The sequence below is a fragment of the Microtus pennsylvanicus genome, chromosome 9 (assembly GCF_037038515.1).
Source record: "Microtus pennsylvanicus isolate mMicPen1 chromosome 9, mMicPen1.hap1, whole genome shotgun sequence".
Classification (NCBI taxonomy): domain Eukaryota; kingdom Metazoa; phylum Chordata; class Mammalia; order Rodentia; family Cricetidae; genus Microtus; species Microtus pennsylvanicus.
The window spans coordinates 108,572,189-108,583,265 of NC_134587.1; the positions used below are offsets into that span (position 1 = coordinate 108,572,189).

The following is an 11,077-nucleotide window of genomic DNA, read 5'->3' on the forward strand; positions in this document are numbered from 1 at the left end:
GCAGGTGAGCAGGAGTGTGTGTGTGGTACAGGTGAGCAGGAGTGTGTGTGAGGTGCTGGTGAGCAGGAGTGTGTGTGTGTGGTACAGGTGAGCAGGAGTGTGTGTGGTGCAGGTGAGCAGGAGTGTGTGTGTGGTACAGGTGAGCAGGAGTGTGTGTGAGGTGCTGGTGAGCAGGAGTGTGTGTGTGTGGTACAGGTGAGCAGGAGTGTGTGTGGTACAGGTGAGCAGGAGTGTGTGTGGTACAGGTGAGCAGGAGTGTGTGTGGTACAGGTGAGCAGGAGTGTGTGTGGTACAGGTGAGCAGGAGTGTGTGTGGTACAGGTGAGCAAAAGTGTGTGTGAGGTGCAGGTGAGCAGGAGTGTGTGTGTGTGGTACAGGTGAGCAGGAGTGTGTGTGGTACAGGTGAGCAGGAGTGTGTGTGGTACAGGTGAGCAGGAGCGTGTGTGGTACAGGTGAGCAGTAGTGTGTGTGGTGCAGGTGAGCAGGAGTGTGTGTGGTACAGGTGAGCAGGAGTGTGTGTGGTACAGGTGAGCAGGAGTGTGTGTGGTACAGGTGAGCAGGAGTGTGTGTGGTACAGGTGAGCAGGAGTGTGTGTGAGGTGCAGGTGAGCAGGAGTGTGTGTGGTACAGGTGAGCAGGAATGTGTGTGGTGCAGGTGAGCAGGAGTGTGTGTGAGGTACAGGTGAGCAGGAGTGTGTGTGGTGCAGGTGAGCAGGAGTGTGTGTGACGTGCAGGTGAGCCGGAGTGTGTGTGAGGTGCAGGTGAGCAGGAGTGTGTGTGGTACAGGTGAGCAGGAGTGTGTGTGTGGTACAGGTGAGCAGGAGTGTGTGTGGTACAGGTGTGCAGTAGTGTGTGTGGTACAGGTGAGCAGGAGTGTGTGTGTGGTACAGGTGAGCAGGAGTGTGTGTGTGTGGTACAGGTGAGCAGGAGTGTGTGTGTGTGGTACAGGTGAGCAGGAATGTGTGAGGTGCAGGTGAGCAGGAGTGTGTGTGTGTGGTACAGGTGAGCAGGAGTGTGTGTGGTACAGGTGAGCAGGAGTGTGTGAGGTGCAGGTGAGCAGGAGTGTGTGTGTGTGGTACAGGTGAGCAGGAGTGTGTGAGGTGCAGGTGCGCAGGAGTGTGTGTGGTACAGGTGAGCAGGAGTGTGTGTGTGGTACAGGTGAGCAGGAGTGTGTGTGGTACAGGTGAGCAGGAGTGTGTGTGGTACAGGTGAGCAGGAGTGTGTGTGGTACAGGTGAGCAGGAGTGTGTGTGTGGTACAGGTGAGCAGGAGTGTGTGTGTGGTACAGGTGAGCAGGAGTGTGTGTGGTACAGGTGAGCAGGAGTGTGTGTGAGGTGCAGGTGAGCAGGAGTGTGTGTGGTACAGGTGAGCAGGAGTGTGTGTGGTACAGGTGAGCAGGAGTGTGTGTGGTACAGGTGAGCAGGAGTGTGTGTGGTACAGGTGAGCAGTAGTGTGTGTGGTACAGGTGAGCAGGAGTGTGTGTGTGGTACAGGTGAGCAGGAGTGTGTGTGTGGTACAGGTGAGCAGGAGTGTGTGAGGTACAGGTGAGCAGGAGTGTGTGTGGTACAGGTGAGCAGGAGTGTGTGTGTGGTACAGGTGAGCAGGAGTGTGTGTGTGGTACAGGTGAGCAGGAGTGTGTGTGGTACAGGTGAGCAGGAGTGTGTGTGAGGTGCAGGTGAGCAGGAGTGTGTGTGGTGCAGGTGAGCAGGAGTGTGTGTGGTACAGGTGAGCAGGAGTGTGTGTGGTACAGGTGAGCAGGAGTGTGTGTGGTGCAGGTGAGCAGTAGTGTGTGTGTGTGGTACAGGTGAGCAGGAGTGTGTGTGGTACAGGTGAGCAGGAGTGTGTGTGTGTGGTACAGGTGAGCAGGAGTGTGTGTGTGGTACAGGTGAGCAGGAGTGTGTGTGGTACAGGTGAGCAGTAGTGTGTGCGGTGCAGGTGAGCAGGAGTGTGTGTGGTGCAGGTGAGCAGGAGTATGTGAGTTGCAGGTGAGCAGGAGTGCAGCAGCTGATGTCTTCCTCTGTGTTTTTTTATAGTGAATCCTTGTGTCTGTCTGTCATAGCCAACTGTCTTCGTGGGCCCTGGGGATTCGAACTCAAGTCCTCATGCTTGCACAGCAAGTACTCGTATCTACCGAGTCATCTCCTGAGCTCCTGTCCACAATTTTTTTTGGTATTTGTTAATGTATTGTTTTTGTTTTTCAATTCAGGGTTTTCTTTGCAGCCCTTGCTGTCCTGGAACTCACTCTGTAGACTAGGCTGGCCTTGAACTCACAGAGATCCACCTGCCTCTGCCTCCCGAGTGCTGGGATTAATGGTGTGCACGACCACCAAGCTACTCAAATGGCTACTTTTGATGAAATGAAATGAAACTTTAATAAAAATATCTCTGTTTTATTCAGTGGTTTGTGGCACATTTTCCATCCAGCCCCACCCTGCCCAGTTCGGGAACATTTGATCTCTTTAAGAGAGCCCTTTCCATCAGTCAGTCTTTAGTTTCTTTTGTGTGCTGGCAGCCCCTGCCCAATCAGCTCCCTTAGTGATTTTCCCTCTTTGGGACATCTTCTTCCAGGTGACACCTTTTGCAGCTGGCTGCTGTCACTCAGTACCACACTCTGTAGCATGTGCCAGTGTGCGATTCTTTTTCGTGGCCAAGCACACTCTGGACATGAGCCAGTGTGGTGATAGAAATTGGAGGTGTGCCAATCACAATGTTAGGAATAGTTACATGCAAGAATGAGAGCCCCTCCTTCCAGCAGTGAAGTTCTATGATTCAAATTCCTGATTCCTATGCTAACTCCATTTTCCTGTTCGTGGAAGTACAAAAGAGGTTCCCATGGCAACTGTACAATTTTCACGTTCCCATAAGGGGTGAATGAGGGTTTCTAATTTTCTTTTTTTTTAAATTATTTATTTTATATGCATTGGTGTCTTGTCTTCATATATGTCCGTGTGAGGGTGTTGGATCCCATAGAACTGGAGTCACAAACAGTTGTGAGCTGCCATGTGGTTGCTGGGAATTGAACCCTGGTCCTCTGGAAGAGCAGTCAGTGCTTTTAATCGCTGAGCCATCTCTCCAGCCCCTCTAATTTTCTTTTTTTTTAATTAATATTTTAAAATTTCAGGTGGGTGGTGATGGTGCACGCCTTTAATCCTAGCACTTGGGAAGCAGAGACAGGCAGATCTCTGCCAGTTCGAGGCCAGCCTGGTCTACAGAGAGAGTTCCAGGACAGCCAGGGTTACACAGGGAAACCCTGTCTTGGAAAACCAAAATAATAATCATAATAATTTACAAATTCCATTTATTAGTTGTTGTGGGGGACACAGGTGGAAGTTAAGAGACAACTTAAGAGTAGACTCTTTCCTTGCCCTATGTGGTTTCCGGGATCAGGTTCAGGCGGTCAGGCTTGGTGGCCAGCGGACATCTTTATTTGGTCTTAAGCCTCAGTTTCCCCAACTCCTCCAAGTTGGGAATGGAGGCGGGTGAGCTTCTTGCCCCCAGAAAGTCTGGCTTGCCAGCTTCTGTGGACGCGCTTGATGCGGGAGCTGAAATTTTAAAATATTACATTCCTCTCATTTGCACGCACCATCCCAGTTCGACCGCCAGGGGGTAGCGTAGGTTAAAGCAAAACGTCTGGCGGACGGGTCTCGGCCCTTCTGCAGAGGGCGATGCCTGTCCCGAGGAGTGGCGCTAGACCGAGGTTCCCTTGTTTGCGACCTGGTCTCCTGTAGCCCAGGCCAACCTAGATAGCTGAAAACAGCCTTGAACTCCAGATCCTTCTTCCGCACACCTCTTTGGTTTTTTTCCCCTTATGTTTTGTTGTTTGGCACAAAACTCAAAGTAGTATTTTTGTTCGATGTACTTTTTTGTAAGTGTGTGGGCGTACACGTGCCACCATGAGCTTGCGGAGGTCAACAACTTGCGGGAGTCGGTTCTCCCTTCCGCTATCGGTGTTCCGGGGATTGGAATCGGGCTGTCAGTCTTGACAGCAAGCGCCATGCCTCACTGAGCCATCTCGCCGGCCCCGCATCTGAGTCCAGAGCACCAAACCACAGGCCTGCAGCACAAAGCCCGGCTGTGGTTTTTGTTTGTTTTGACAGGGGTTTTGAGGCTGGGGTTCTAAGGGTAGAAAGCTTGCTTAGCATGCGCTAAGCTCCGGGTACCGAGTCCAGGAACTGTTCATGGGGGATCCCCACGTTCTTTCAAAGTCTACGGAAGGCCTGGAAGAGGAAACTTGTATCTCTTTGGCTGCCATTCCCGTTACTCCTTAAACTGAGGCAGGAGAATGGTGAGTTCAAGGTCAATCTGCCCTGCTGTCTAGGGAACATTCTGAACAGACAGGAGGAGAAGGCTAATCGGAGCCCCGCCCCTGCATCCGGGTCCCCCATGGGGGTCACCAGACCTCTGCCCTAGTACCCTCATCCCCCTGGGGGTCACCAGAGCCCTGCCCCTGCACCCGGGTCCCCAAGGCGGTCATCGGAGCCCAGCCGCTGTACCCGGGTACCTCTGGGGGATCACCAGAGCTCTGCCCTTGCACCTGCATCTCCCTGGGGGTGACCAGAGTCGTGGCCGCTCCGGCCCCGGCCCAGATCCCGATCCACGCGGTACTTGCAACGGCGCAGGGGCTCGGTGATGCTGCGCGGCGCGGGCTCATCCAGGTCCTCGGGCTGCAGGAAGCTGCGGTCCAGCAGCTCCGCCGCCTCCTGCCAATTGGCGAAGCAGGCAGGTCCCAGGCGCTGGATCTCGTCGGTCGCATCGCTCGTCAGCAGGTCCCCGCTTGGCTTGAGCACCACGACAGCCGGCAAACGACGCACAGAAAACCGGCTCCCGAGGTCCCTGTGAGGAACGCGTATCAGTGCCCTTGCGACTCTTCAGCTCCCGGTGTGTGCACTGTCCCCATGGCCGTCAGGGCGCCCGAGGACCCGCTGGCTCCACAGGGCCTAGGCACTGGCTCCTAGCACCTTCCCCTTGCTGCCTCCTTCCTTTTGGTGTCCACCTGTTGTATGTACTGTATTGTTTTCCCGCTGCCACTGTGAAGCCCTGGGGGCAGGGATTTCAAACAGCCAGGCCACCTGAGGAATGTTCGGGAAATGTGTGCCGAATGAATGAATGCATACTTCGAAAACCTATCAAATAATGTTGTACTGGGCCAAGGTCGGGCCCCTCCGTAGGGCTGCATTTGAACTGCAGTCTGGACCCCACTTGCAGCAAGACCAGAAGTCATCCGTGTCGCACTCATAGAGAGCAGAAGGCCAGCATAGATTCTCATTATGAAACCATACAGACTGAAATCTCACATAAATCAGCCTGTTGGATTAAAGGCAAATGTGACCACAGACAACTCAGCCGAGCTTCTGAGGTAAGGGTTCTGAGGTTCTTTCCTTTTTTGGGGGGCGGGGGACAGGGTTTCTCTGTGTAGCCCTGAATGAATGCCCTGGATGTCTGTAGACCAGGCTGGCCTCCAACTCAGAGATCATCTGCCTCTGCAACCCAGTGCTGGGACTAAGGACGTGCACCACCGCTGCCCAGCTCTCAACCGAGGTTCTTAATCCGTGATTCCTGGTTAGTTTTTGTTACTGGTTTTTTGTTTTGTTTTTGAGGCCCAAGCTGGCCTCGTGTTTATACAGGCAGTGTGGCTTTTGTTGAGCAATTATGAATTATGAAGCACTCTAATTCCCGAATTTAGGAGGCAGAGGCAGGCTGATCTCTGTGAGTTTTAGGCCAGCCTGGTCTACAGACCTGGTCTACAGAGCAAGTTCCAGGACAGGCTCCAAAGCTACAGAGAGAAACCCTGTCTGGAAACGAAACTGAAAATAAACAGACAAAACTGACTTGGTATTTATTATTAAGGGGTAAAATTTACAAAGTCAGGATTCTCTGCTTGATGGATGGATGAAGATCAGATCCAAAGCAAACCTAACAGCAAAACGAGGTCCAGGGGGAGGAGAGAATGCTTCCGCAGCCGGGTAAATAGTCTATGAGGCCATGCCCCAGTAGGTGGGTAGTTACTAGTTGCAAACTTTCCCGCAGCACTCCTGATCCTCCTGCATGTCGGGTTTATGTGGGGCTGGGGTTTGAACTTGGCTTCAGGGCTGCCACACAGCACTCTGTCCACTGAACTCTGTGAGTTCTCTTTGTGGTGCCTGCTTCCATGTGTGGTTGAGCATCACCTGTGTGCAGTGTCTGCATATACCAGGATAGGGCGCCAGAGTCCCAGAACTGGAGTTACAGATGGCTTGAGCCCCTGTGTGGGTGCTGGGAACCGAATACAGGTTCTCTGTATGAGCAGGTGCTCTTGACCTCTAAGCCTTCTCTCCAGCTTGTTTTTCTGTCACCCCCAGGGTCTCTCTATGTAGCAAGGTGGGCCTCAAATTCCTGATCCTCCCACCTCAGCCTTTCCCCCACAAAAATGTAGGTTTGAGAGGCTTGTGTATCTTATCAGGGTCTGTTGAGTAAACTTTGCCCTATATAGCAGGTTCCTCTATGACATTTATAGCTTGTTATTTCTTCCCTGGAGACAGAAATGCTGCTCATGGCGAGGAGGGTGGAAGCCCTTGGTTGCACAGGGCAGTGAGTGGGTGTCCCAACCCTCACAATGACATGAGGAATGGGGTCCTCATGACCAGATCCTTAAATTTGTGCAAGAAAATCAGTGAAATGGGCAAAAGGCCAGGTAGTCAGCTGCTCATTGCAGACTCTACGGCTCACCTTCCCCGACTCAGTGCAGACACCAGCCCTGAGGAGGCTCAGTCAGGGCCATATGGAAGGTGGTGGCTCCAGGAACAGGGGACTGGGTGGCTGCTGCTGCTACACTGAGTCTCTCAGAACTGGGAGGGGACTCAGGGCCTCTGATTCTTATGACTGGCAGCACAGATGAAAAGTTGGGTGCAGTGATGCGTGCTTGTCATCAGCACTTAGGAAGCTAAGGCAGGGGAATTGCTGTGAGTTCCAAGTCAGAACACCAAGAAAAGGTAGAAGGTGGCTCAGAGGGTCGATTATTTGTGAAAGGATAAGGACTTACCGGGCAGTGGTGGTGCACACCTTTAATCCCAGCACTAGGAAGGCAGAGACAGGCGGATCTCTGTGAGTTCGAGGCCAGCCTGGTCTACAGAGTGAAGGTGCCTGGTGTGGCGACAGTCACCCAGCACTTGGGAGGGCTACATAAGATCCTGTCACACAGTAGCTCTCTGTAAACAGGAAACTGGAAACTCTAAAGTAGACCAGCTCTATAGTCCTCTATCTGCTCACAAACTGTGACTCCTTGCCCAGTGACAGTGGTGGCACACGCCTTCAATCCCAGCACTTGGGAAGCAGAGGCAGGCAGATCTGAGTTCGAGGTCAGCCTGGTCTACAGATGGAGTTCCAGAACAGCCAGAGATACACAGAGAAACCTTGTCTCCAAAAACCAAAAACCAAGACCAAATAAAAAAAAAACTGTGGCTACTTCTCCTCCCTGGCTCTACCACCTTCCATGGCTCGCATCCTCCCTGAGTGAGGTGACTCATTTCTCCTGGGCTGTGGTACCCGCTCAGAGACCTTCTTCGAGTCACACCTCCTTGTGTCTTATAGATCCTGGAGGCGGTTCCTCTCTCTTATTTTTATGTTTCCGGCTTTGTTAGTTTGGGGGCAGGGTCACCCTACATAGTTCAGGCTGTCCTCAAAGTTCTGAGAGTCCTGCCTCAACCTTCCAGGGTTGAGAATGCAGATGTGACCCCACATCTGGTTTATGCAATGCTGTGAACGGGACTACGGCTTCACGGATGCCGTTACAAGCATCCAATAACTGAGCTACAGTCTTCACCTCTTGTGTTTAGAGCTGGCCTTGGACTTGTAGTAGTCCTCCTGCCTCAGCTCCAAGTAGTGAGATGGCAGGCTCCTGTGACTGCCTCTAGCTGCCATCATGAGTTGTCATATCCTGTTCAGTGGGCTGTGCTGAAAGAGGGATGGACTTCCCCCTCCCCAGCCTTCCCGTCCACAAAGATGCCTTCTCCAGGAAGCCCTCCTCCTGGCCTTCCCCGGGGTCTCACCTCCTCAGGTCGTCATGGAACGGCAAGAAAAGCCACTTCTCAGGCATGTCCCTGAGGAACAGGAGCTGTTGCTCCTCCGTGGGGTCCTGGGACACATAGATCAGGGCCAGCTGTGCCGCCCGCAGCACGTAGAACTCGTCAGTGAGTCGCACGAAGAAGTCTTTGAGAACAGGGGCAAAGGCCTGGCACTGTGGACAGGACCCAGTGCTGAAGAACAGCAGCACCAGACGGTTCTCTAGCCTGCGGCTCAGCTCGGCTTCCGTCTCTACCTCATCCTGGTCGCTGTTGTTTCTTATCAAAATGCGGCCAGAGAAGAGGGATGCCATGGTAGCAGTGTGTACGGGGCTGGAAGCACTGGGGTGGGGGTGGGGAGACACACGGGAGAGGGATAGGCCCGGAGCCTTCTTCCTGGGTTCCCCTAGCCCCAGGAATAAGAACCTCAGAAACCAGATTAGCTGCTAATCCTCCTGTAGGTCAACCTCTACAGGGCCAGCATTGATTTGAGGTGGTGAAGCCTCATGGACCTTTAACAGAGCCAAGATGCTTGCAAAACAGAGTCTGTGAGCCCAGCACTGAGACAGGGGGATCACTAAAAGTTCCAGCACACCCTGGGATATGTGACCAAAAAAAAAATGAGAGGGACTAGGGAGTGGCTTGGGGTGGAGCCCCTGCCTAGAGTCCCGCCCCCCCCCCCCCATGAGGGGCTGGGGGCGTGGCTGAGTCCCCAGTGAAAGTCGGATGCCTGGTTCAGGGCCTGGCTTTCATCACCTGCTACATAGGAAAGCAAACAAAACGATCAACTCCAGTAATGAAGGAATGTGCTTGACATAACTCCAGCAATTCTTTCTAAGCAAGAATTTGGTAAAAACTGAAATAAATACTGCAGGCTTCTCCCTTTTCTGTCCCCTCTTATCACCCAGACTACATCTGAGAATTCTGAGGTTTCCAGCACCCCTCTTTTTTTAAAAAATATTTATTATGCATACAATATTCTGTCTGTGTGTATGTCTACAAGCCAGAAAAGGGCACCAGACCTCATTACAGATGGTTGTGAGCCACCATGTGGTTGCCCAGAATTAAACTCAGGATCTTTGGAAGAGCAGGCAATGCTCTTAATCACTGAGCCATCTCTCCAGCCCCTCCAGCACCCCTCTTAATTATCAAAATCCACATAAACTCTTCCAAGGGGAGTGTGTCACTCAAGGTGGCTGCGGTCTGTGCACTGTACTCGGACACACTCCTACGAAATACAAAGAAAACTCTGTTGGACGGGCATGGTGGCGCATGCCTTTAATCTCAGCATCTGGGAGGCAGAGGCAGGTGGATCTCTATGAGTTCAAGGCCAGCCTAGTCTACTGAGAGAGCTCCTGGACAGCTAGGACTACACAGAGAAACCCTGTCTAGAAGGGGGGAAAAAAAGCAAGCAAACAAAAAAACCAAAAGCAACAAAAAAAGAAACCTTTGCTGTTGTTTTTGAGAAAGGGTCTTTTGTAACCCAGATTGGTATGGGATTTACTCTGTAGCCAGAGTTGACCCTGATCCTGGTTTCTGCAAAGACAGAACAAGCACAAGAAAGGGCAGGAGTTTGGACAAACGTTTGTTGTCTGCTGCAAGATGCAAGAACACAGGAGTCACTCCCAAGGCGAAGGCCTAAGGCTCGGGATTTACTCAGGAACCCATTCTAGACAGGTTTAGTTGACTTTTGTTTTGCTTTAGCACTTGTTGGGGTAGGAGTCACACATGCCGCAGTGCACTAGTGGAGAACAGAAGACAATGGGCAGCAGTTGGCTGTCTACTTCCACCATGTCCTGGGGATTGAACTCAGGTCGTCAGCCTTGGTGGCAAACGCCTTAGCTGCTGAGCTCTCTCTTCAGCCCTGCACATGCTCAGTTTGCCCCGTCAGTTCCCAGCAGGTAACATCAGAAAGGACAGTCACTCTGAAGGTGTGTCTGCTGCGGCTGTCACTTCACGGCTGTCCACCACTGTCTTTCTCAGGGTCTCTGTACCCACTGTAGTCTCAGCTCCTTATGCAGACAAGGGTAAGGCTGGACTTGCTGTGTGCCTGCCTTATTTATGGGGTAAGGTCACTGGGCATGAGAGGCAGGGCTTCCTGCGCTAGGCAAGCATGCTACCAGCTGAACCCTTCTTCCACGTCTTCAGATCTTCCATACGGGGGCTTTCTAGATCCTAGTCCAGGCCATCTCAACCTCAAAGCCTCCTTCCTCACTCTCTCTAACACCAGAATTAGAGGCAAGCCACCAGCCTTTATTTTTATTTATTTTTCTTATTTGTTTGTTTGCCCATCCATCCATCCATCTATCATCCTATCTATCTATCTATCTATCTATCTATCTATCTATCTATCTATCTACCTACCTATTCATCCATCCATCCGTCTGTTTGTCTATCTATCGGGTGTGTTACTATGTGGGGAAGTCAGAAAATAGCTGCTGGGAGTTCTCTTCCGCCATGTGCTTCCCGAGGACCAAACTCACCAGCCTGTTCTCAGCCTTTCAGATTTTAGTGCTGAAGACTGGGGAGCAGGTGTGGGGATTCGGTGATGGTCAAGAGTCAGATGCTTACACTCAGTGCTCTACAGAGTAGAAGAAGAAGATGAGGAGGGGAGAAGAGGAAGGGGGAGGGAGGCGCGGGATGGTGAGAGGAGGAAGTGGGGCAAAGGGCACAGGAGATGTTCCAGGAATATGGAAACAGGAGGAGGCCAAGAGAAAGGAGGGCAGGCAGCAGGGCTGAATTCCAGACCTAAGCTGGTGGGCCAGGGGCAGCACTCTGGGTCTTTACCTGTAAAATAGGGCGACAGGGATAGAAGGAGAGATGGCAGCTCTAGAGACTTGTCAGTGTTGACCCCTGGCTCCCTGGGCCAGTGTTCGGGATATTCAACAGCCCCCCCATCCCACCCACCTCCCTGAGACCAATGGCAGCTGCGAGCGGGGGTGGGGCCGCGCCTGCCCAGCCTTGGCCTTTGAGTGGCTCTGGAAGCCGTCCGGGCTGGCTTTCTCCCAAGGAGAGCTGGGGAAGGTCGGCCAAGCGGGGCAGAA

At 52.5% G+C, this 11,077-nt stretch overlaps 1 protein-coding gene across 1 annotated transcript; it reads right to left on the bottom strand.

The window, feature by feature from the left end:
• Nucleotides 1-3,431: 3,431 nt before the first annotated feature.
• Nucleotides 3,432-8,347, bottom strand: Nxnl1 (nucleoredoxin like 1). The gene is made up of 2 exons (XM_075984574.1): nt 8,022-8,347; nt 3,432-4,830 (listed from the first exon to the last, which is right to left on the bottom strand). Exons 1-2 carry the CDS (start codon nt 8,345-8,347, stop codon nt 4,509-4,511), a joined length of 648 nt encoding a protein of 215 aa, XP_075840689.1. The 3' UTR covers nt 3,432-4,508.
• Nucleotides 8,348-11,077: the final 2,730 nt, after the last annotated feature.